This window comes from Xenopus laevis, chromosome 7S (assembly GCF_017654675.1).
Source record: "Xenopus laevis strain J_2021 chromosome 7S, Xenopus_laevis_v10.1, whole genome shotgun sequence".
In the NCBI taxonomy this organism is placed as follows: domain Eukaryota; kingdom Metazoa; phylum Chordata; class Amphibia; order Anura; family Pipidae; genus Xenopus; species Xenopus laevis.
The window spans coordinates 2,421,469-2,448,909 of record NC_054384.1 but is presented as its reverse complement, the minus strand read 5'-3'; the positions used below and the strand labels follow the sequence as shown (position 1 = coordinate 2,448,909).

At 41.9% G+C, this 27,441-nt stretch overlaps 1 protein-coding gene across 2 annotated transcripts in view; it reads right to left on the bottom strand.

The window, feature by feature from the left end:
- The window catches only part of LOC108697311 (attractin-like protein 1), a 294,681-nt gene that overhangs the window by 91,445 nt on the left and 175,795 nt on the right, over window positions 1-27,441 (bottom strand). For both annotated transcript variants that reach the window (XM_041570808.1, XM_018227238.2), the window contains exons 26-27: window positions 12,859-12,920; window positions 6,096-6,174 (exon numbers count right to left, since the gene is read on the bottom strand). In XM_041570808.1, coding sequence (XP_041426742.1) covers window positions 6,096-6,174; window positions 12,859-12,920 — 141 coding nt within the window. The remainder of the gene's footprint in view (window positions 1-6,095; window positions 6,175-12,858; window positions 12,921-27,441) is intronic.

Genomic DNA, 27,441 nt, shown 5'->3' with positions numbered 1-27,441 from the left:
ATAAGACTTAGGCTCTGATAGGGGTCAGGCTGAGCCACAGGCAGCGGATGAATCTCACGCAGGGTCACACTGGTCTTACTCATTTCATTTCATAATATTTTGCATGTGAGGATTCCGATATCCACAGGAACATTCGTTTCCATTTCTACCCGCAGAAACTTTCTCCTTCGTTTTTCCAATAAGGGAAGAAAAGCCATTTAATCAGATTCTAACCTCCCAGTTAAACGACCTTTAGAATTAACTCCGCCCTTTGTTTGTGGAGTTGATGCGTCATAAATAATTATATAATACACAAAAGCCATGAATGTCTTGTAAATTATATCCTTATAAACGGTGAGTTCTGATGTCATCAGTTATAAACAGTGAGTTCTGATGTCATTTCTGTCACATGACTCACTTAAATTTGTGTATTATAATAAAAGTATTCCCTGTTGTAAAATATGAGGATATCAGAAGTTAACTTGGAGTTCCATGACCTGTATAAAAACACTCGGCCTTCTGCCTCGTACTTTTATATGGTCATGAAACTCCTCGGTAACTGATAATATCCTTATATTTTACAAGAGGGGGTACTTTATTCACTATATAATAATAACTGAGCCAGTCTGCCCTGCACTTAAACATTGTACTTGCAGGCCGAGTCACTATCTGCACACAGTGAGGCACATATACTAAATACCAAAAACCACTACAGCGTGGGGAAAGAATCCGAAAACAGATTAGGCCAACAAGCTGTGAACTGAGCTTATTTACAGTATGTTCCTCCTCCTATATATTGATTTTGGCACTACATAAAACTTTGCAGTTTTATCTGCATGAGAGCTGAAATGTAGCAAAACGTCATTCTGTGTTTATCTACAAAATCTTCAAATTATCTTTATATGGTCACAGAACAACCCTTCAGTGACTTCTAATATCCTTATCATTTACAGTAGGGGGTACATTATCCCTTATAATACACGAGTGATACTCAGAGTTCCCTGTATAACTCAGCCTGCAGCCTTGTGCCTTTATATGGTCACAGAACAACCCCTCAGTGACTTCTAATATCCTTATCATTTACAGTAGGGGGTACATTACCCTTATAATACATGAGTGATACTCAGAGTTCCCTGTATAACTCAGCCTGCAGCCTTGTGCCTTTATATGGTCACAGAACAACCCCTCAGTGACTTCTAATATCCTTATCATTTACATTAGGGGGTGCATTATCCCTTATAATACATGAGTGATACTCAGAGTTCCCTGTATAACTCAGCCTGCAGCCTTGTGCCTTTATATGGTCACAGAACAACCCCTCAGTGACTTCTAATATCCTTATCATTTACAGTAGGGGGTGCATTATCCCTTATAATACATGAGTGATACTCAGAGTTCCCTGTATAACTCAGCCTGCAGCCTTGTGCCTTTATATGGTCACAGAACAACCCCTCAGTGACTTCTAATATCCTTATCATTTACAGTAGGGGGTACATTATCCCTTATAATACATGAGTGATACTCAGAGTTCCCTGTATAACTCAGCCTGCAGCCTTGTGCCTTTATATGGTCACAGAACAACCCCTCAGTGACTTCTAATATCCTTATCATTTACAGTAGGGGGTACATTATCCCTTATAATACATGAGTGATACTCAGAGTTACCTGTATAACTCAGCCTGCAGCCTTGTGCCTTTATATGGTCACAGAACAACCCCTCAGTGACTTCTAATATCCTTATCATTTACGGTAGGGGGTACATTATTCATTATATAATTTAAATGTATTTTTTTCCCACATGACAAACCATTTCTTTTGTAGAGTCAGTTTCCCTTTATAGCAGAAGAACCTCCATTTGTTGTTAAGTAACCGACTCATTGAAGTGGTGACAGTTGGGGGTGCACTGTCAGTTCTATAGTAAGAAGCGGCCATTAGTAATTTGTCTGGAGACACCTCTATTAGTAACGGCGACTCGTTATAACCTTGCTTCATTATAGAACAATTCATGACAAAGGTCGTTTTTCGGCAGCAATAACATTTGCATAATAATTGGCAGCAAGAAATAAAGCTCATATCACTGATGTGACACTCAGAGAATATCTTTCTGTCATGGGAATCGCAGAGTCGGAGAAAGTTCCATCAGATACTTGTCGGGGTCAAGGTCTCGCACTGGATAATGACAAACTTCTTCCCGACTGATCTAGAGAGACGAGCGCTTCTCATTTCTGCTCCTTTCAGCGGGCGACATCACGCCGGGAATACATTAAGGAACAAACGGGAAAGTCGCAGTTTCGTGAGAACGCGAGAAGTTCTATTGAGTGAAATCCATTGGTCCGACAGCATCAGGCAGTAATGGAAGAGGAGCACGTCAGGCTCTGATTGGACAAGAGAATTCGCACATCTTTTATTATAATGGAGTCTATGGGAGACTGCCTTTCCGTTATTCGGAACTTTCTGGATAATGGGTTTCCAGATAATGGATCCCATACCTGTATTTGTGGTTTTTGAGTCATTTTGCTTTTTATTCAGCAGCTCTCCAGTTTGTAATTTCAGCCGTCTGGTTGCTAGGGCCCCGAATTACTCGGGATGCTCTGAATCCAGGATCAAGTTCGGTATCCGAATCCTTAAAATCACATTTTGTAAGAAAACAAGGAAGTAAAAAAAAGTCTATTTTTTCCCTTACCGCCCCTGTTTTGCATATGCAAATTAGGATTCAGATTCAGTTCGGTATTCGGCTGAATCTTTCATGAAGGATACAGGGGTTCAGACGAACACAAAATAGTGGACCACTAGCAACCACTGATTTGCATAAGAGACTAGGGATGGGCGAAATTCACCCGTCTGATTTTGCAAAAAATTTGCCACAGACGCGCGGCGAATTTCTTTTGGTGCGTGTCTTTTTTTTGTCGCACAACGCCACACAAGTCTATGGGCATCAATTCCGCTGCGAAACAAGGCGAAAAAATTCGCCCAACCCTATAAGAGACTGGAATATGAATAGGAGAGGCCTGAATAGAAAGAGGAGGAATAAAAAGTAGCAAAAATAATAAATGTGTCGCCTTAAAGGGTATATGTTTTTTAGATGGGGTCAGTGACCCCCACTTGAAATCTGGAAATACAGTAATCATCGGAAGAAGGCAAATAATTCAAAAACTATAAAAAAATAAAAGTTGCTTAGAAATAGCCACTCTATAACATACTGAAAGTTAAAGGGGAACTTTCACGAAAATGAAATATTAGTTTCAGCATACTGAAAAAGGAAATGAATACAATTAATTGAAAATTCTGTAAAAATGCTTTGGAAGGAGATGTAACACAACAGGAGAGCTATGGGGAAGGTTGTTCTGTGACCTTGGCAGCCATAACTGACTCAGGTGTTAGATTAAGCAGTAACCGTAGTAACACTTAAGGATCCGATTAACATATTCATGTCGCCTAAGAGCCCTGCTCGTTAAATGACAATTAACAAACTAGAAGCCATTAGCGTTTATTAACGAGCGGGTGAAGAAAAGTAAAGCTTTGCGAGGAGGTGGCGGAACGCTGCAGCTCGTTAGCTAAATCTACAGTATCAAATCCCATCTCGTTAATAAGGTTATCTGCAAACGCCGCTAACGAGCGGCTTCATCTCTCTGTCATTTGTGTGTTTTAGGGCTCTTACTGACGAGCGGTTGTAGCTGCGCTCCCCTACGTTCCGTTTTTCTGCGTTCAGCCGCAGGGGAATAGACGCATTACATTTTTTCCAATGGGGCTGTACTCACATAGGCGCTGAACGCAGGTTGAGACGCAACATGCTGCATTTTTCCTGCGTTCAGCGCCTACACGCGCCTGTGTGAGTACAGCCCCATTGAAAAAATCGAATGTGTCTATTCCTGCGCTCCCCTGCGGCTGAACGCAGAAAAACGGAACGCAGGGGATCGCAGCTACAACCGCTCGTCAGTAAGAGCCCTTAGGGCCATTCCTCTGGAACAGGAGCCTCGTTAATTGAATATGTGATTAGCAGTGCCAAGACTTACCCACTCATTAACCCCTTTGTTATTTCTATCAGTCCCATCATTAACCCATAGCGTGCCAGGATGGTGTGGGGGGTTTCTGACGGTGAATGGTTAAGTTCTCCATCCGAAGTCTATGATTGTCAGTCACATGGTGCTGAACACACAGGGGAAAGGCAACAAGTTGGGATAGGGGATGGGGGGTCCTAAGTTCAATTCCAGGCAGGACGGAATATAAGGTTTTGTTTACTTTGCCTCCGCTGAGATTTCTTGCTGTATAATTCCCATTCCACGATCTAAAACTAAATACGGCTCATTTCATTGTAAAGCAGAGGAATGGACGCCGCCCTGTGCCAGCAGATTCTATGACAGATGTGACCTCACTTTCTGCTAATGTTGTGATATTTCCCCCCGACCCCTCAGCAGCAGCCCAGAGCCCACTGAGCATGTGCAGTGCCACTGACACAAATAGATGTCTAACAGGATCCAAGATGGATGTCATCTGAAGTGCTTTAATAAAGCCAGGGGTGTAACTATAGAGGAAACTATAGGGGGGCCCAGGAGGTACAGGGGCCACATGAGGTCCAAATAAGGAGCAATTTCAACATATATTGGTAAAATAGGGAAACCTCTGGATATTGGGGGCACTAAATTTAATTTGCTGTGGGGTCCAGTAACATCTGGTTACACCACTGATTAAAACTGCTGTACGTCAGGGCTGGTACAGTAAGTACAATATATAAAATACAGCATTTCCAGCAAAGGCTTTAGTTTCCCTTTATCTGAGTCCTGCAGTGATTTCCGAACAGGACAAACGTCCCCTTTAGGCTCCAAGGAAATGACATTTAGTGGCAATTTAATGGTCACACAAATCAAAACGTCTCTGTTGTTCTCACGTACTTATGCTAAAGGGATAGAAAGCAGTGCAGGTGCACTGGCGCATTCACTTGTTGTGCAGGTGCACTGGCGCATTCACTTGTATCCTCCCCTATATCCCTGTCCTGCTTCTCTGATAACGACGCGGCCCGAGATCTTCTTCATCCTCATTGTCGTGTTTGTGTGCGACTCCTGAACGCTGACAGTCAGGCGTAATGAAGCCGCGGCTTTTTATCCTTATCCCAAGCCTGAAACATCGCAGTCGGATAATCGGATTACGTGCCGCCGCGACAGCGCCAATTACAGAGAGACCTGCCATTCTCCTGCCCTGACTTATATGGGAACAATTAATAAGCGCGGAGATAACGAAGTGGGTGCCGACAGCGAGAGAATCGGCGGAAAGTCTGATAGAATGTTCTGTCTTGGGCAAGTATGGCTTAAAGGGATACTGTCATGGAAAAACATGTTTTTTTTCAAAACACATCAGTTAATAGCGCTGCTCCAGCGGAATTCTGCACTGAAATCCATTTCTCAAAAGAGCAAACAGATTTTTTTATATTCAATTTTGAAATCTGACTAGATATATTGTCAGTTTCCCAGCTGCCCCCAGTCATGTGACTTGTGCTCTGATAAACTTCAGTCACTCTTTACTGCTGTACTGCAAGTTGGACTGATATCACTTTCCCCCCAGCAGCCAAACAACAGAACAATGGGAAGGTAACCAGATAACAGCTCCCTAACACAAGATAACAGCTGCCTGGTAGATCTAAGAACAGCACTCAATAGTAAAATCCAGGTCCCACTGAGACACATTCAGTTACATTGAGTAGGAGAAACAACAGGCTGCCAGAAAGCAGTTCCATCCTAAAGCGCTGGCTCTTTCTGAAATCACATGACCAGGCAAAATGAGCTGAGATGCACCTACACACCAATATTACAACTAAATACACTTGCTGCTTCAGGAATGACATTTTATATTGTACAGTGAATTATTTGCAGTGTAAAAAGTGTCATTTAGACACATCATAAAAATCATGGCAGAATTCCTTTCAAATAGAGGGTATAACCCCTGCCAGTAGAGGGAGCCAAGTACCAGTAAGACTACCAGCAATAACCAATGTGCCCAGTTTTCAGCTAAATGACTATAGAGAAACATCATGAACTGCAGCTTCTGCATCTGACTAAATGTAGGGAGATCCCCAAGCGAATTTGTCTGATCCCCCAAACATTTCGCACAGTTTCTTAACAAACCTCTCGTCGGCGGGAAGCCCAGCAGGTCTGTTTAATCTTCCATACGACGGCCGCAACCAACAGGAGGGACAGAAAGCAGCTGAAATGAAGAAAAACATTCAAGCGTTAGTCACCGGCTCCGTTTTATAGAAGAGAAGAAACTTATTTCATTAAAGGAAAATACAGAAACATCCTGAGAAATCAGAGATATAAACTCCAAGTCTATTCTCTGTCAGCAGCATGGGGGTCACGGGCACCTCCTTTATTCTTTCTACACCCTAGAACTTGCAATAGGAAAAGGGGGGGATCATCAAATAGAATAGTCACACATTCCCCATCTAATCTGATCAGGGGGGACCCTGGAACTATAGCAGGGTGACACCCCAATGTTTCTATATATCTGTAACCTTGTTATGAGCTAAGGGGGCCCAGTCTGAAGGTCAGTTAGGGGGAGATTTGGGGTGAGTGTTTATTTGTACCCTGGTTACCCCTGGAACTATAGCAGGGTGACTGTTACCCCAATGTTTCTATATATCTGTAACCTTGTTATGAGCTAAGGGGGCCCAGTCTGAAGGTCAGTTAGGGGGAGATTTGGGGTGAGTGCTTATTTGTACCCTGGGTACCCCTGGAACTATAGCAGGGTGACACCCCAATGTTTCTATATATCTGTAACCTTGTTATGAGCTAAGGGGGCCCAGTCTGAAGGTCAGTTAGGGGGAGATTTGGGGTGAGTGTTTATTTGTACCCTGGGTACCCCTGGAACTATAGCAGGGTGACACCCCAATGTTTCTATATATCTGTAACCTTGTTATGAGCTAAGGGGGCCCAGTCTGAAGGTCAGTTAGGGGGAGATTTGGGGTGAGTGTTTATTTGTACCCTGGGTACCCCTGGAACTATAGCAGGGTGACACCCCAATGTTTCTATATATCTGTAACCTTGTTATGAGCTAAGGGGGCCCAGCCTGGCCAGTTAGGGGGAGATTTGGGGTGTTTATTTGTGCCCTGGGTACCCCTGTAATGCTCCATCTGCCCCACGTGTGTAAAGCTCCATTTTTCTCTCAGAACCAGGGACTGGCAGGAAAATCCACCCCACACACTAATCAGACTCACTTTCTTGTCTCCCAGGTGAAGTTTTCCATTGAATTCTGTAGATCTGAGACTCACCAAAGACAAATCCAGCTTTAATATGGTCAATCACTATAAGTTTTCGCCCCCCGGATGAGCGGATTTTGCTATATAAAAGCAGTTGGGGGTCACCTTAGGTGACTGTAAAGATAAAACAATGAGGTTCTCTCTCGACCTCTATATAATTGGTGGGAGTCTCTTTGAAGTGATTACTCGGAACATTCCGAACGCTACAAGTCATTGACTCCACTTCATCCTCGGAGTTGATTAATACAAATTTCCCCATTGCTGGATCATAAAGGAACGACTGTGCAGAATTATATCTGTACCATTGTGTGGATTTAACGAGGCCTCTAATAGCTGCCGGGATATGTTACTGACTCACTTATGTGCTCCATAGAATTCAACTGTCCTGAGCTAAACTCACATTATAAATCTGAAACCCATAGAAGACCATTATATATAAATATACAGTAAATATATTGGCGGCAGAAAGCAGAGAAATTCCCCGCGTCCCTTTTGTCCTTCCTCAGTAAATGTCTAAGAGCTTTTCCTGAAATAAACAAATATTTTAAACCCAATGCACAATAATGTCCTGCTGAGTCTTGGTTCCTCCATGGCTCAAACTGCGCTCACTTAGTGTCCATGTGAGGAGAATATTAGTGATATTTAGGGATGAACAAAATATTTTGCAGAGATAAAAACGCCCTTAGACTTTAATGCGTTTCACAATTTTTTGGTAAAGCGAAATGGGTCAGATAGGCCCATGACTATTTGCATTATCTGTGCGCTATACACATCCACCAAGGCAAGTGGTTCCAAGCTCTCACCATTATTTCCCAATTCTCCGTTTTTTGTATCTGGGCTGTTCTCTTTCCCATGGTCCGAAAGGAATCTCCCCCTGGTTATACTAACCTAGTACTAACCTAGACACAGAACATTAAATCTCTCTACCTCCTGCCCTTGGGCTGCCCTCTTCCCTGTGGTCCACTGAGTGAGAGAAAACAGTCACCCCACAGTACTCACTTAGGGACTTCTTGCTCTTGGGCTGCTCACTTTGCCAAGATCCCGGCACTAACCTAAGCACATTGCTCTGATTCTCTATATCTCCTGCTGCTCTTTCCTGGGATCTGGCAAGAACCTCCCTCTGGTTATGAGAATCCTATACCCTAGTACTAACCTAGACACAGAACATTAAATCCCTCTACCTCCTGCCCTTGGGCTGCACTCTTCCCTTTGGTCCACTGAGTGAAAGAAAACAGTCACCCCACAGTACTCACTTAGGGACTTCTTGCTCTTGGGCTGCTCTCTTTGCCATGATCAGACAAGAACCTCCCTCTATCACATTCCCGGCACTAACCTAAGCACATTGCTCTGATTCTCTATATCTACTGCTGCTCTTTCCTGGGATCTGGCAAGAACCTCCCTCTGGTTATAAGAATCCTATACCCCAGTACTAACCTAGACACAGAACATTAAATCCCACTACCTCCTGCCCTTGGGCTGCACTCTTCCCTGAGGTCAGACAGGAACCTTCCCCAAATGGTCTCCTCACAGCACTCACTCTTCAACTTCTTGCTTTTGGGCTGCTCTCCTTCCTATGATCAGAGACAAACCTCCCCCTTAGTAAGCAATGTCAATCTCCCCACAGAACTCACTCAGGGACTTCTTGCTCTTGGGCTGCTCTCTTTCCCATGATCAGACAAGAACCTCCCTCTATCACATTCCCGGCACATTGCTCTGATTCTCTATAGCCTCCCTCTGGTTATGAGAATCCTATCCCTCAGTACTAAAAGGAGCAGAGCTCTGATTCTTACAAAATACCACCTGCCCTTGGGCTGCTCTCTTCCCTATGATCAGAGATTAACCTTTCCCCTTAGTAAGTGAATTGGATCTCCCCCACAGTACTTACCCAGGTATCCAGGCTGGTCAGGCAGGGGCCGTCTGTATTCTAAACTGAAGTCTCATCATGAGGTTTTCCCACTTTACTGAGCAGGCTGATGGAGCTCCAGTGCAACTGGAACACTCCCATCAACCCTTTTGGCTGAAAGCCCAGCCCCCCAAATTGACTGTGGGAAAGAGAGCAGCCCAGGAGATCATTTACATAAATTATAAGGGTCCGATAAAGTGTATCTTACCCCAGGCCCTACTACAGCTAAAGCCGGTGCTGACAGTGGCAAAAAGCAGCCTTCAATGGGAAGCATCACAGCAGCACTATGTCACTGTATATGACTGTTTACTTGTCCTTTAACAGATGTTTAAATCCATGTCATACTCACGTTGCTGCACTTACACAACCCAGCCCAGTGAGCCAGTCATAGAGGGACACAGCAGGGCCATAGCGAACTATTGTACAGGTATCTGTTATCTGGAATGCTCAGGACCTACGTTTTTCCGAAAAAGGGATCTTTCCGTAATTTGGATCTTCATACCTTAAGGCTACTAGAAAATCATATAAACATGAAATAAAGCCAATAGGCTGGTTTTGCTTCCAATAGGGATCAATTATATCTTAGTTGGGATCAAGTACAAGCTACTGTACAATGCAAAACTGTACAAGTTATTCCTTGGAAATAGACTTTAGATTGTAAATTCCATTGGTCAGGGAGTCATTGCAATAGCAGCACTGTAGCGCCACTAAGCAAAGCTGAAATATTCCTTATTGTATTGTCTGAGTATCATTATAGGACCTGTTACCCAGAATGACCTGGGATTTTCTGGACACGGGATCTGTCTGTTATTTGGTCTACTAGAAAATCATATAAACATGAAATGAACCCAATAGGCTGGTTTTGCTTCCAATAAGGATTAATTATATCTTAGTTGGGATCAACTACAAGCGACTGTTTTATTATTACACAGATAAAGGAAATAATTTTTTAACGTTTGGAATATTTCAATAAAATGGAGTCTATGGGCCTTTCTGTAATTTGGAGCTTTCTGGATAACTCGTTTCTGGATAACGGATCCCATACCTGTATCAACTACAACATATTGATTATAACAAATGACATCACTTAGTACTGACTATACGTAATTACATCACAGAGAACCATTTATAAGGATACCTTTACTGTGTGCGGTTCTCTCTATATATATACAGTGTAATAAATTCATAATCTTCCCTTTATTTGCCCAGGTTCCCACTCAGTACAAACACTATAGGAAAGAAGCAGCTTCCTGTCAATGGAAGAGACAATTTCTTCTTTCCACAAAGGACTGAGACTTCACTTACAAAGGTCACTGCCAAGGTTATTAATGAGAGGTGGGCAGAGGAAAGAGCCTTGAGGCAGTCTAATTACCAGCCCGTCTGATGACTCCATGTTTTATTCATCCCACCCCTCTCCATCTCGCTATCTGCCCTTTAGCCGCTCGTCTCCCTGAGTATAAAGAGATTTCCTAAAATTAAAAACCCTTTCATTCACCCAAAAACTTTCAGTGCGCCTCCGAATCTGAGCAAACCAAGTGCCAAGAAAAAACCTTATAATACACAAAAGCCACGAATATCCTGTAAATGAGATCCTTATAAATGGCTCTTAGTAATGTCATCCGTTATAAACGGTGCTTAGTGATGTCACTTGTGTCACATGACTTCATGAGACTCGTGTCATAGAATAAATATCCCATTAAAAAAAAAAAAATTAGAAGATCTCCCTAAACCTGTAGATAATAAACCTGATCTGTGGTCCAATGGTGCTCTACTGCGACTTATAAGATACAAGGAGGACAATAAATCGTGCAAATAAAAAAAATTAAGCAAGTTAAAATCGATATGGAAATCGATAGGATATTGCAGCAAGCAGTAAAAAGAATCCAAAATTATTTTTCAAATATGTTAATAGTAAAAAAATGAAGCAGGAACGGGTGGGACCTTTAATATCAGAGAGGGGGGTCAGCTGGTTTATGGGAACAAAAAAAAGCGCAGATTCTGAACTCATTTTTTTCGTCTCTGTCTACACAAATGAGGAACCAGTTAATGAAGGTTTCCTTCTAAATAGTCCCAATTCTAGTAATACAACTAATGATGAATGACTCACACATGAAGAAATTCAAAAGAGACTAGAACACGTTAAGATAAACAAAGGTCCGGGGCAAGATGGTATTCATCCCAGGGTACATAACGAGCTTAGCTCTGTGATTGCCAAACCTCTTTACTTAATTTTTCAGGTTTCATTGAAGTCTTGCATGGTGTTGAGAGACTGGCAAATTGCTAATGCGATGCCTCTATTCAAAAAGGGATCCCGTTCTCAGCCTCAAAACTATAGGCCAGTTAGTCTGATGCCAGTGGTAGGAAAGCTTTTCAAAGGGTTAATAAAGGATAAGATACTGGACTTCATAGCAAATCATAATACTATGAGTGTGTGCCAGCATGGTTTTATGTGTAATAGATCTTGCCAGACTAATTTAATTTCCTTTTATGAGAATGTGAGCAGGGACCTGGATTCTGGGATGGCAGTGGATGTGATTTACTTAGAGGCCGATTCATCAAGGGTCGAATATCGAGGGTTAATTAACCCTCGATATTCGACTAGGAACTAAAATCCTTCGACTTCGAATATCGAAGTCGAAGGATTTAGTGCAAATGCTACGATCGAACGATCGAAGGATTATTCCTTCGATCGAACGATTAAATCCTTCGAATCGAACGATTCGAAGGATTTAAATCCAACGATCGAAGGAATATCCTTCGATCAAAAAAACTTAGGCAAGCCTATGGGGACCTTCCCCATAGCCTAACATTGACTTCGGTAGCTTTTAGCTGCCGAAGTAGGGGGTCGAAGTTTTTTTTAAAGAGACAGTACTTCGACTATCGAATGGTCGAATAGTCGAACGATTTTTAGTTCGAATCCTTCGATTCGAAGTCGTAGTCGTAGTCGAAGGTCGAAGTAGCCCATTCGATGGTCGAAGTAGCCCAAAAAACACTTCGAAATTCGAAGTTTTTTTACTTCGAATTCTTCACTCGAACTTAATGAATGGGCCCCTTAGACTTTGCTTAAGCATTTGATACAGTGCCACACAAAAGGTTACTGGTTAAATTAAGGAATGTTGGCCTGGAACATAATATTTGTACCTGGATAGAGAACTGGTTAAAAGTCAGGACAGTGAGGTTGGGGAATGCACTGCCGGGTGATGATTCAGTTAATGACTATAAGAGGGACTTGGATGATTTCTTGGACAGACATAATACAAAGGCTATTGTGATACTAAACTCTATAGTTAGTATAGATATGGGTATATAGAATTTATGTGACAGTAGGGAGGGGTGTGTGTATGGGGCTGGGTTTTCATTTGGAGGGGTTGGACTTGATGGACTTTATCTTTTTTCAACCCGACTATGTAACTATGTAACTATGTAACTATGTAACTATGTAAAGGGAATGCAAAGCCCAAAATAAAATGTTGCCAAATCAAAAAAAATTTAATTGTAAGAAACTTTTTTATTTACATGAATTAAATATTTCCACTGACTTTACAGCGATTGGTGTATTTTATTTCAAATGAAAGCACTGCTGGTACAGACTAACAACAACCTAATATGTCAGTTCTCAAGCCAAGACTCAAATTCTACCTAAACAGCCAGTTGAAAAAGCCTGTGAGTCAGATGGTTTCAGCTACATTGATCCCAGAGTCAGAACCAGTCTCCGTTCAATCAGACTTACCTAAAGAAGGTGACAAAGAACTGCACCAAGTCCATGATGGTATTGTGCTGGGAGAAGGCGATCTGAAAAGCAAAGAAAAATCGAAAATTAGCCCACTCGGTATTCAAGGGCAACTAAAACTCTGATACAACTATAATTTCATTGCCACAGTAACTGTATAATATATAGACACAGTGTCACCCCCATATCATATACACACAGACAGTAAGTGTATAATATATAGACACCCCCATATCATATACACACAGACAGTAAGTGTATAATATATAGACACCCCCATATCATATACACACAGACAGTAAGTGTATAATATATAGACACCCCCATATCATATACACACAGACAGTAACTGTATAATATATAGACACCCCCATATCATATACACACAGACAGTAACTGTATAATATATAGACACCCCCATATCATATACACACAGACAGTAACTGTATAATATATAGGCACCCCCATATCATATACACACAGACAGTAAGTGTATAATATATAGACACCCCCCATATTTATAGACACACAGACAGTAAGTGTATAATTATTAGACACCCCCATATTATATACACAACAGACAGTAAGTGTATAATATATAGACACCCCCATTATCATATACACACAGACAGTAAGTGTATAATATATAGACACCCCCATATCATATACACACAGACAGTAAGTGTATAATATATAGACACCCCCATATCATATACACACAGACAGTAACTGTATAATATATAGACACCCCCATATCATATACACACAGACAGTAACTGTATATATATAGACACCCCATATCATATACACACAGACAGTAAGTGTATAATATATAGACACCCCCATATCATATACACACAGACAGTAAGTGTATGAATATATAGACACCCCATATCATATACACACAGACAGTAAGTGTATAATATATAGACACCCCCATATCATATACACACAGACAGTAACTGTAATAATATATAAGGACACCCCCATACATATACACCACAGACATGTAACATGATATAATATATGACACCCCCATATCATATTACACACGACAGTAACTGTATAATATATAGACACACCCCATATCATATACACACAGACAGTAAGTGTATAATATATAGACACCCCCATATCATATACACACAGACAGTAAGTGTATAATATATAGACACCCCCATATCATATACACACAGACAGTAACTGTATAATATATAGACACCCCCATATCATATACACACAGACAGTAAGTGTATAATATATAGACACCCCCATATCATATACACACAGACAGTAACTGTATAATATATAGACACCCCCATATCATATACACACAGACAGTAACTGTATAATATATAGACACCTCCCTATGGGACTAGACTGTAAATTATATCCTTATATATGAATTTGAATTTGACGCCGCGTGGCTGAATTTGACGCTGCCACGTTCGAATTGAATGCCGACCCCCCTCCTGACATTTCACACAAAATGTATATAATAATGCATACTGTACCCCCTACTGTAATTTATAAAGATATTAGAAGTCACCTCGGAGTTATGTGACCTGTATAAAAGCACTCGGATATGGTCACATAACTCCTCGGTGACTTCTAATATCTTTATAAATGACAGTAGGGGGTACATTATCCTATACTATATATTATTCTTACCTGCACAGAGCGGCCTAATAGAACTGGTCTATAGAGAGGAGCTGGAGCAGAGAGCGGATATATACACCTCTAGTCAATAGAATATACATGAAAGTGAGATGATAATAAAGAAATGGGCAGACTTGATTGACGGCCTATGAAGCTACATCAGTAAATGTGATTTCCATTTGATTTGTATGAGATGACACTGACTTCCCTGTGTCCGTGTGATTCACTTCTGTGTCTGTTTAACCCTTTGTGTGGATCACAGGCACATTATTTACAGGTAAGGCCTGAGCAGCAAGAAATACTGGTCAGTGGTTTAGCAAAACCCTCCTTGTTTAGTCTTAAATTTTCACTTGGCCCAAAACTTTTGGCTTTTAGACAAGCTCATAGACCAGTTCTTTGTGCCCTGAGAAATTTTATATAACACATACACAATATCACACCTCCTATCCTTCTTCCCTACAGACTTTCATGAGTCAGAACCCACTGCAGAACTGCACATGATTTATTCTGATTCTTCTTCTCCAATCGATGCAGCAAAGAGGCTGTTTGTCAGGGACAGGCTGACCCTAGTGCCATTATTTTCACTTACTGTGTCGGAATATTTCAGCCGCGTCCCACATTCCTGATACAATTAATGTCACAGGGAGAAAAAAAAGAAAAGGAGCAGAAATCTATGGTCGTAATGCGCCAATATCTGGGTAACAGCAACAACCCAGCAATAGGGTTCTTCCCCGAAACACAAGGATGATTTCTCTCTCAATAAAAGTTGGATACAAATCACTGTGTGTCTTGATCTGGGTCTTTCTATAACCTTAATGTACCTACAGCCAACTGTGTGTCATGTGTATCAGTAATCTTTATATTTCCCACAGCAATAATGACAGTCTGCAAACCTTATATATGAGTTTATTGTTCATCTTAATGAAAATTCCTATCTGAATATTAGAAGTCACTGAGACCATATAAAAGCACAAGGCTGCAGGCTGAGTTATACAGGGAACTCTGAGTATCACTCATGTATTATAAGGGATAATGTACCCCCTACTGTAAATGATAAGGATATTAGAAGTCACTGAGGGGTTGTTCTGTGACCATATAAAGGCACAAGGCTGCAGGCTGAGTTATACAGGGAACTCTGAGTATCACTCATGTATTATAAGGGATAATGTACCCCCTACTGTAAATGATAAGGATATTAGAAGTCACCGAGGGGTTGTTCTGTGACCATATAAAGGTACAAGGCTGCAGGCTGAGTTATACAGGGAACTCTCAGTATCACTCATGTATTATAAGGGATAATGTACCCCCTACTGTAAATGATAAGGATATTAGAAGTCACTGAGGGGTTGTTCTGTGACCATATAAAGGCACAAGGCTGCAGGCTGAGTTATACAGGGAACTCTGAGTATCACTCATGTATTATAAGGGATAATGTACCCCCTACTGTAAATGATAAGGATATTAGAAGTCACTGAGGGGTCTGTGACCATATAAAGGCACAAGGGTTTATCAATTCTAGACTTATAAAGTTGAGTTTTCTCATTAACAAGTCTCATCCCATAATATCAGTGATAGTAAGAGGAACGTAGGTGAGAGCGCCGGAGGGTTTTGTGCAGCTGGTAACAAGTGAGCCGTGTGACTCGTCTTAAAAAGCCACCCCACTTGCTCACAAAATTCATGTAATCTCTTTGAAAAAGAATTTGTATTAAACAAAGAATCAGGAAATATTAATATTTGGAAATAACACCAGCTATCCTAGTCTACAATGTAGACCGACCAGTAGTGCCCAGACTTTACTAATGTGAGATCTACTATTAATGATGTTGTCCCATTATGATCTCCATCCATAATAGCATTGTTAGTATTCTGTTCCATGGAAAATATTAGTTAAATATTGTGATGCACTAGTGAATCTGGCTGCATGAAGGGTTCCTGGTGCTACAGCACGGATATAACTGTCATTTCTGGGTTCCCCAAAGTATTTAGACCAGGCTTGGTTGACTTAAATCCTCCAACAAGATTCCCTGTGTATCTGACACTTTTATTCAGATCATGGTCACTAGCTCTCATTGAAATTGGAATAAGACTCTAAAGGCAGTAGGACTCCAGGTAAGTAGAAGGGAGCAGAGCTAAAAGGCAAATAACCCAACTGTGTTTGCCTTAACACCAACTATCCTAATCTACAATGTAGACCACGGACACTTTTATTCTTGTCTTGGTCTTGGTCTTCCAGAATATGTCTGGAATGTCAGTAGGTAGTGGGGCATTTGGTAAGTAGTAAAGCTAGGAGGCAGCCAAATAACCCAACTGCTTCTCCCTCAACACCAACTATCCTAGTCTACAATGTAGACCACTTTCTACACAGGTCTTACTTTTCAATTACTCTTCTCTGCACAAACATGTGGACATGGGAGGCATCACGGAACACCAGCACTAGTGCATCTGGCTGCATTAAGGGGTTCCTGGCAGGCCCGGATTTGTGGAAAGGCAGGATTTTAGGGGGGCGGCATGCTGCTCAACCATAACCACAACCACAAAACACTGGGGATGCGTTGGAGATACAATCATTTTTTAAATTCCCTGTGCATCAATCCCCATTGCTCCAGTCCAGATGATGAAAATTTGCACGATTAAAGGGGAGGGGACAGGGGAGACGAACAGCAGTGGGCCTAGGGGCACCCCAAAATGTAAATCCGGCCCTGGTTCCTGGTGCTACAGCACAGATAGACCTGTCATTTCTGGGTTCCCCAAAGTATTTAGACCAGGCTTGGTTGACTTAAATCCTACAACAAGATTCTCACTAGCAAAGTCTTTAAAAGTTCAGCAACTGCACTGCGTCTGCACCCCTGGTTGCCATTGTTACCGCTACGAATGATTTCACGCCGAGTATAATCCTTCCATAAAAGCTTTAGAATCATATGGCAGAAAATTACAGGGGAACGTATTTTTGACACGTACAACAATTGCACAACACAACTGTCATTCTTAAAGCTCAAGCGAGAACCAAACCCGGTTGTCAGAGAAGTAGAAATTACAGCATTATGTCGACTCTCTGCGCAGAGACACATCCACCTTTGTTCATTGTGCCGATGCCTCGTGGGTAAATCTCTGTGGGAATATTCAGCGATTGCAGCGGGAGAGGCTCCAGCAAATGGCATTTCCATTGTTGTTTGGGGTGTGACGTACGATCGATAAGAGGAAAGGCTCCGGCAGTGGTATAAACACTTGATAATAATATGTATTATCTGATCAATGGGATGACAACGAGTGAATGCAAACACCGCGCTGATACCAGAGGGAATGGAGAATTATTTTCACGTCGACCTTAGGGTTTCTTATCTCTTTTCCCAGGGGACCCAGATAAAGATTTAGAGTCAGAGCCAAGTCAACCCTGTTCACCTTTTAATTACTCATGTACCAAAGACAATTTACATCATTAAAGGGGTTGTGCACCTTTGAATTAAACTTTTAGTATGATGTAAAAAGGGATATCAATTTGCAATTGGTTTTCATTGTTTATTATTTGTGGTTTTTGAGTTATTTAGCTTTTTATTCAGCAGCTCTACAGTTTGTAATTTCAGCCATCTGGTTGCTAAGGTCCAAATTCTATGAATAGGAGAGGCCTGAATAGAAAGAGGAGTTGCTGAACTACAGATCCCAGCAACCCACGACAGCCAGGGCTTCTTTTAAGCATCAATGTCCACAGTCAATAATAATGTTGGTGTTGGGAACTCAGTTCAGCAAAACCCAAACTTCCCCAAGACTCCCGATGCAACGATCAAGGTTATCCAACTTACAGGTGATCCAAAGAAACCTTGTGAATGTGGGATAGGAAAGGGGTGCCACATCCCTCCATGCCTTGGCAAAGAAAAGGGGTTTCCACCTTCCTTCCATGCCTTGGAAAAAAAAAGGGGTGCCCACATTCCTTCCATGCCTTGGTAAGGAAAAGGGGTACCCATATTCCCTTCCAAGCATTGACAAAGAAAATGAGTGGCCACGTTCCCTTCCATGCCTTGACAAAGAAAAGGGGTGCCCATATTCCCTTCCATGCCTTGGAAAAGAAAAGGGATTTCCACCTTCCTTCCATGCCTTGGAAAAGGGTTGCATACATTCCTCCCGTGCCTTAGTAAAGAAAAGGGGTGCACACATCACTTCCATGCCCTGGCAAAGAAAAGGGGTGCCCAAATCTGTTCCATGTCCCGTCCCTTTCCATGGCAGGTACAAGGGTCAGTGCCACATTCAGAGTTACAGGCCTAAACTTGAGCTTGCAGTTTAGTTAGAGGAAGGTATTCCTGGAACTGAAAAACGTACAATTTAATATTCACGTGATGAGACTGTTACGAGAGAAAGAATTAATAGAGTATAGGCAATAAAGTGTTCTAAACAGTTACATACTATGGGCTAGCAGAAGCCAGACAACATCTATAAGATGTGGGAAATTAAAATCATCAAATAAAAAAAAAAATCTTTCCTTTAAGGGCAAGAAAAAGTCAACACAAATGTTATTTTATATTCACACTTGACTTATTTAAATGCTGCCTGTGGTTTAGGATAAAGTCCTGGGTCTCGGAATGTTCATAATATTATCATTTTTACGTTCCGACACGAACAGCAAGTTCCGAGCTCTCGGTCAGTCATTTTCATTACCCAGAAATTATAGAAGGTTTCCTAAGTGAATTAATGAAATTGCAACGTTCTATTCCAGGCTCACGTTAAAGGTTACTTGTTCTCTTTGAATAAAATGTATTTTAAATCAGAAGAGCGAGGCCGATTCTCCAGGGGGATCCAGATATCATAAAAGAAACGGGTCAGTTTTGTCTCAGTGCCGCACTTTTGGCAAATAGAGGATTTTGTTATTGGACCCAAGTGCTTTAAGAATTTCCCCTTAATGATAAACTTATTTTACAGGCTAAAGTCCAAGAAAAATATATTGATATCCTAAGAATAAAAAGCTGCCACAGATACGTGTCTCCCATGGACAGAAACAACCGGATGGGATTATTTACCTACAGGGAAGGAATGACTTGATTTCCATAATCAAAATGGAATTAAAGGAACAAATCAAATGATAAAACTTGTATCTGTCAGTGAAAGTCGTGCAGTGTGTTTGGGAAATGGTTACGGAAGCAGCAGTTCTTTTTTTGGCCATAAGTCTTTGTATTGTCATGTCTTCTTCTCTATCAACAGACCAAATCCAACCCCAAGAAGCACGAGATGAAAGACAGGGAAGTATAAAAAGTATATGAATTGAAAAGATACAATAGCTATGAAAGGACCAGCCCACCAAGGGGGGATAAAAGGAAATATATATTTATGTTGTACATTCATTTTCAAAAGCAGCCAAAAATGGAGGCGCGTGGAGATCAATGCATAACCAAGAGAAATGAGCGGCTTGTATGGCTTCCATGAGATTATCTTAATTCAGCACAGAGGCTACTTACCAATCAGGGATATTCTGTGATAACAATACGAAATGATTACGCAATGATGAGAATAGGAACACAATTACTACAGCAAAAAGTGAAACAAGAGAGTCAATTAGCCCTTTAAACAAAGATTTTATATGTACATATTTATATGCCGGTGGGGGGCTAAGAGGAGCCGAGTGGGGAGGAAGAGAGAAAGAGAAAAGTTGGGAGAAAGTGAGAGACCCTGGTGGAGCAAAAGAAACTATAAGAGCCTTAAAGAAACCAAAGTCAGAGAAACACAAGTGTGAGGCGCAGCATGAAGTGAAGTTCTTCTGGTTTTGCCTCTTAAACTGGGATTGGCTTGAGTGTTTACACCTTATCCTACATGTATTCCTAAGAACCAGGGTGAAATGGGAGAAAGAAGTTCTATATGCCACTCCCTGGTCATTGGTTACAAGCATTATTGGGATTAAAACCCAAGTCTTGGTTTAGCCAAGAGCAAGACTGCAGGTAATATGTCAATGACTAGGTGGAGGACTAATGGGTTTAAGAGTTGAGACCAAAAGCACAATCAAGGTAAAGACCATGACTGTAACTGCATTTAACAATAAGGCTACAATTTGCCAAATATGGGCTGAGCTGAGATCAAGGCCAGAGAGATTCACAGCCTACATCAAGGATTAAGACTGGTGGAGGACTAAAGGGCATCAACCAACTTCAGAGCAAGAAGAGCAAAAGCACAGTCAATGTAAAGACCACAACTGAAATAGTGTTGCATAATTAGGCAACCTAATCCCAAATCTGGGTTTATCCGAGATCAAAACTGGAGAGATTTAAAGTCTATGTCAAGGACTAAGACTGGTGAAGGACTACTGGCTATTAGACCAATTTGGGACCCAGCACAATCTACAAAAAGACCATGACCATGGATGATATTGTGTTAAGCCACATAACCCAAGTCTGGGCTGAGCCGAGATCAAGACTAGAGACATTCAAGACTACATCAATGATTAAGTCTGGTGGAGGACTAATGAGCAGAGGACAAGGCTAAGACAGAGTTGAGTCCAAGGCAAAAAACAAAAAGGACCATGACCATGAATGATAATGCGTTAAGCCACATAACCCCAAATCTGGGCTGAGCTGAGATCAAGACTGGACCATGACCATGACCATGAATGGCATTGTGTTAAGCCACATAAACCCAAATGTAGGCTGAGCTGAGATCAAGACTAGAGATGTTCTGCATCAAGGACTAAGACTGGTGGAGGACTAATGGGCATAAGACCAGGCTAAGACAGAGCACAATTAACATAAAACCCATGAATGATATTGCATTGCATATTCAGGCAAGCTTTAACTATAGGGTTGGTTTAACCTGCTCTTTGAAGCAAGGCTACGAGCTCAACACAAATACTCATATTGGCCCCATAAATGTTATTTACAAATAATTCTATCTAATTCTTTCCATGAGAAGGAAACTCTTTGCCTGGTGGGGATCAATAATTTCATTGCCATTTAAAAATGGCTCTGAGTCTGTCACTTTTATTAAGGAAAGTATTATTATGGGTTAACTGCACTAAAGAATCGGAAGCCCATCTGGGCACAAGAACATTCCTACGACCCACTGTGATCCTTTTGCTTAGTACAAAGTTTGCAGGAGATTTTGGCTTCAACGTTAATGTCACGCGCTTGTTGCAAAACTCCCCACGTAGCAAATTTCTGTCTAATGTTTCGAAAATTACTACTTGCGCATTTTTGGATTTCATTTAATGGCACTGAAATTGCTGTGTAGGAAATAAAAAAAAAAGTGAGAATAAAATATACTCAAAAATATCATATGTAATGATTGTTCTGTGATACATTGCCACGGATTTGTCCCACCGCACTTAGTCACTGCTCATAAAGTGGCAACTACATATTGTGTTACTTTATATAAGTTTGACTCTGGGATATACTCTCTAACTCTAACTAAATTACCCAAAGGGTCTCAGCTGCTTTATGGCTGAGATTCTAGCTATCTGTATAACAGAACATTCTGTCCCAGTGACTGCACAGATCCTATCTGATCCCCATTGTAAGCAGCAGTCCTGTCCTGCTTTATGGCAGCTGAGATTCTAGCTATCTGTATAACAGAACATTCTGTCCCAGTGGCTGCAACAGATCCTATCTGATCCCCATTGTAAGCAGCAGTCCTGTCCTGCTTTATGGCAGCTGAGATTCTAGCTATCTGTATAACAGAACATTCTGTCCCAGTGGCTGCACAGATCCTATCTGATCCCCAGTGTAAGCAGCAGTCCTGTCCTGCTTTATGGCAGCTGAGATTCTAGCTATCTGTATAACAGAACATTCTGTCCCAGTGGCTGCACAGATCCTATCTGATCCCCATTGTAAGCAGCAGTCCTGCCCTGCTTTATGGCAGCTGAGATTCTAGCTATCTGTATAACAGAGCATTCTGTCCCAGTGGCTGCACAGATCCTATCTGATCCCCATTGTAAGCAGCAGTCCTGTCCTGCTTTATGGCAGCTGAGATTCTAGCTATCTGTATAACAGAACATTCTGTCCCAGTGACTGCACAGATCCTATCTGATCCCCATTGTAAGCAGCAGTCCTGTCCTGCTTTATGGCAGCTGAGATTCTAGCTATCTGTATAACAGAACATTCTGTCCCAGTGGCTGCACAGATCCTATCTGATCCCCAGTGTAAGCAGCAGTCCTGTCCTGCTTTATGGCAGCTGAGATTCTAGCTATCTGTATAACAGAACATTCTGTCCCAGTGGCTGCACAGATCCTATCTGATCCCCATTGTAAGCAGCAGTCCTGCCCTGCTTTATGGCAGCTGAGATTCTAGCTATCTGTATAACAGAGCATTCTGTCCCAGTGGCTGCACAGATCCTATCTGATCCCCATTGTAAGCAGCAGTCCTGTCCTGCTTTATGGCAGCTGAGATTCTAGCTATCTGTATAACAGAACATTCTGTCCCAGTGGCTGCACAGATCCTATCTGATCCCCATTGTAAGCAGCAGTCCTGTCCTGCTTTATGGCAGCTGAGATTCTAGCTATCTGTATAACAGAACATTCTGTCCCAGTGGCTGCACAGATCCTATCTGATCCCCATTGTAAGCAGCAGTCCTGTCCTGCTTTATGGCAGCTGAGATTCTAGCTATCTGTATAAAAGAGCTAAAATGAAGCACTGCAGCAGATCCAATTGCCAAGCTCAGAATCTTCTGGGATGAATTCCTGGAGTGATCTGGTTTATTTGCGTAGGATTTGCACTTACATTGAGCAGTAAATAATTGAGAATTGTGCTCGGGCTCCAGTGGAGATGAAGAAATAAATGCAAGAAGGGCTGGAATAAACAATGAGAGAAATGAAGGTGCCAGGGAATAAGAGACAAGGGAAAATATCTGTATTTGTGCAGAATACGACTGCATCTCGGTGCTCGGGATGAGCATTTATTGCCTTTTTGGGCAGCACCTTTACAGTAAAATTCAAATTCTGAGCCACAATGATAACAAAAAGCCTGTGTTTATAGCAAAGTGAATATGACTAGAAATACTGCTGATACTGCAGCATGAACAGGTATCAGCTTTATGTATTGTATAACTATATTTCCCAGGATTTTATTATTTATACAATGCCATATTCCACAGAACATCAATCCCATCAGTCCCTGCCCCAGTGAGCTTACAATCTAAGGTCCAAATCTCATTCCCATCTGTCCCTGGCCAACTGAGCTTACAATCTAAGATCCCTATCACATTCCCATCAGTCCTTGCCCCAGTGAGCTTACAATCTAAGGTCCCGATCCTATTCCCATCAGTCCCTGCTGCCGTGAGTTTACAATCTAAGAACCCTATCACATTCCCATCAGTCCCTGCCCCAGTGAGCTTACAATCTAAGGTCCCTATCACATTCCCATCAGTCCCTGCCCCAGTGAGCTTACAATCTAAGATCCCTATCACATTCCCATCAGTCCCTGCCCAAGTGGAGCTTACAATCTGAGGTCCCTATCACATTTTCATCAGTCGCTGTCCCAGTGAGCTTACAATCTAAGGTCCCTATCACATTCCCATCAGTCCCTGCCCAAGTGGAGCTTACAATCTGAGGTCCTTATCACATTCACATCAGTCCCTGCCCCAGTGAGCTTACAATCTAAGGTCCCTATCACATTCCCATCAGTCCCTGCCCAAGTGGAGCTTACAATCTGAGGTCCCTATCACATTCTCATCAGTCTCTCCCCAGTGAGCTTACACTCTAAGGTCCCTACCACAGTAACACACAGTAAGGTCAGTCTTAAGAGGAGCCAATAACTCAGCCTGAATGTTATTGAAGTGGGCAGCACAGGGAGAACATAAGAATTCCTGGCAGTTAGTGCCCGGACTGGAATCAAACTCAAGGTTAAGTTGGATAAACAGGGCTTGTTCTGAAATTAAGAAAAATCTATGTTTTTTGTTATTTCTTGACAAATCAGAGAAATTTAAACTGCTTTCATTTTCCAAATTCCTAGTTATTGTGAAGCATTAAACAAAAACTGTGGTACCGTGTTAACCAGGAGTAAAAATAACAAAAAAACAAATACAAAAAGAACTTGTGAAGTGATACTTCTATTGGTTTATCAAAATACACCGAGCACCAAGGCCCCTTTGCCATGATCCGAAAGCTAGAAATGTATTTTATTGTTAACCACTATAAGTATCACTTGAACAGTACTTTTTGTATTTGTTTTTTTAATTGTACAAATATACAGAGAAGGAATGTTCTGGGCACACAATAAGCTATACCCTCATACTGTACTGTCTAAGGGAATCAATAAGAACATTAAGTCTCAGTATCAGTAGGAAGATTCACAGCCAATTTACGATTGTTATTACTCAGACTTTAATAAGATCCTGACCATCTACCTGTGGGGGCTAAATATAAGCAGGACCCTATAAAACAGTTGGGCGGCAGATAGAGAGGAGCTTCCCACTGCGCCACAAGGTGATACATCACATTTATGTCAGACGCCATGTGCGATTATTCGGCAGTTGGGATTTCTCAGCCAGTCTCCTAAGTGCCAGTAATGTGGCTCCCGGACTCTCACTGTGTAACACATTAAGGAGAACTCGCTGTAATGACGTTGAGCTTCTCTCTGTATAAAGAGTCGCATCGCCGCACAGACAATTACCGGCCCCCCGCTGAGCTAAAGAGCCACATCTTCCCTCTATGAAAATTCATTTTATTGGTTTGATTAGAGCAGAAAGCGAATATTTAAATTAAGTAGAAGCGGAGAGTTGTGACAGGTCCAGTAGAACGAGGCCGTGATTAGCGCTAAATCCCTCGCACTTCACACAACTCCGACACCTCCACACGGGAACCAAACCCAATTTATTCACTTATTTTGCAAAAGAAAATCGGATTCTAAAACTTCCCAATATCCATTCATTCCTCATTCTCTGCACTGCTGCTTCTGACTCCTGATACAACTTCCCAATATCCATTCATTCCTCATTCTCACTGGGTTTATAGTTCTGTGTAACTGTCATTGTGTCTGTCCCTTTCTCTGCACTGCTGCTTCTGACTCCTGATACAACTTCCCAATATCCATTCATTCCTCATTCTCACTGGGTTTATAGTTCTGTGTAACTGTCATTGTGTCTGTCCCTTTCTCTGCACTGCTGCTTCTGACTCCTGATACAACTTCCCAATATCCATTCATTTCTCATTCTCACTGGGTTTATAGTTCTGTGTAACTGTCATTGTGTCTGTCCCTTTCTCTTCCCTGCACTGCTGCTTCTGACTCCTGATACAACTTCCCAATATCCATTCATTCCTCATTCTCACTGGGTTTATAGTTCTGTGTAACTGTCATTGTGTCTGTCCCTTTCTCTGCACTGCTGCCTCTGACTCCTGATACAACTTCCCAATATCCATTCATTCCTCATTCTCACTGGGTTTATAGTTCTGTGTAACTGTCCTTGTTCTGGGGATGTGAGAGGATGAGGAGGAGGAGAGGGGCTCAGTATATTGAGAGAGGCAGAGATTCCCCAGGAAAACAATGATTTACCGGATGGTTATTAAAGGCCCAGAATAAAAGCAGAATCGGTGGAGCCCCTGGAGGTGCCAGACTGATTTATTTCAGCATTGTGGCTCAGTTAAATAAAATGGAAAGGAATATATAAATAGTAGGGCTGTTGTTGGAGAAGGAAATGCGCAGACACCATTAATACCGAGACTGATTTATATTTATCCTAAACCTGCGTCTTTGCTCACAGGGAATCGCTACCTGGATCCAAACGGAATTAGTTGCATCAGACTCATTGAGTGACAGCAGCGCTGCTCTGGGGCCCAAAGTGGAGGAGGAAATAAGAAGATTCCTATTTTATTACAAGCTGAATTATACTGCCCCATATACTGCGACTCCTGCACACGAGAGACGGGGGGGCTTTTCTCTACTGGGGTCCAGGACAGATATCTGCTCAGTGTTGGCGACCCAAGTCCTTCATGTCTCTCCCTACTGACAGTTATCAGAACCCTCTCAGCTATGGACAGCCCAGACTAGTGGCTGCTGTTAAAGGGAAACTTCACCCAACAATTTCCCAATACATTCACTATACAATTCAATGAATTCGATAAATGCAATTGGTAAACCCAGGTAATCCCAGCTCATGCAGCTAAATCCAGGATTCTCCTTTAAAGAACACAATCGTGGACATAAATCAGTAGTAGGTGACAGAGGAACATAGACCCAAGGCCGGGAATGCTGACCCAACGCAATACAGACCCATGTAACATATTGACATTAAACCGATGGACTTGCTCCCGGCACAGGCAATGTCTTTGTTTTACAGCTGTTGGAAGATAAATTGGAAGTAAATGGGCTCGTTAGTACCTGTATTAAACCGGTGATAAAATTTAACCAAAGGTAATTACACCAATAAACCGAAGGGGAGGTTTGGCTGCTCCCATACAGATCCCTATACAGGCGCTCACACTGTACAAGCAGGAAAATCACTTTAGGTCTATTTTATAAATAAAAGGCTAAAATCCTATGAAATGAACACAAAGTTGTAAGTTTTGTCCTTGACACCAATAAGGGTTCTTATTCATGTATCAGTATATCAGCAATAAGGGCAGGGCTTTACAGCTATATTAAACCAAACCAGGGGCTTACAATCTAAAGTACCAAGAAACATAAGGTTGGTGGCAATCCTTTATGGCAGTACTGTGCAAATGTCTCCGTTTAGTGGGTTGACCTTTACTCAGTGGTGTAATTATAGAAGAAGCAGACCCTGCGGTTGCAAGGGGACAAGGACCATGGGGTCTGCTTTCTCTATAGCTGAGAATACGGGTACAGGAGACTCCAGCACAGGGCGGAGAGCAGACATGGGGCGCGGGGTGGGGATTGGGCAGCGGGATGGCGGTTGGGGATCTCTGTGTTCTGGGACCCTCCAAAGACACTTTAGTTATGTCACTCCTTTTATTACTGATATCAGTAGAGCCCTCTGGGGGCCACGCCAGGCATGAAGACCCCAAGT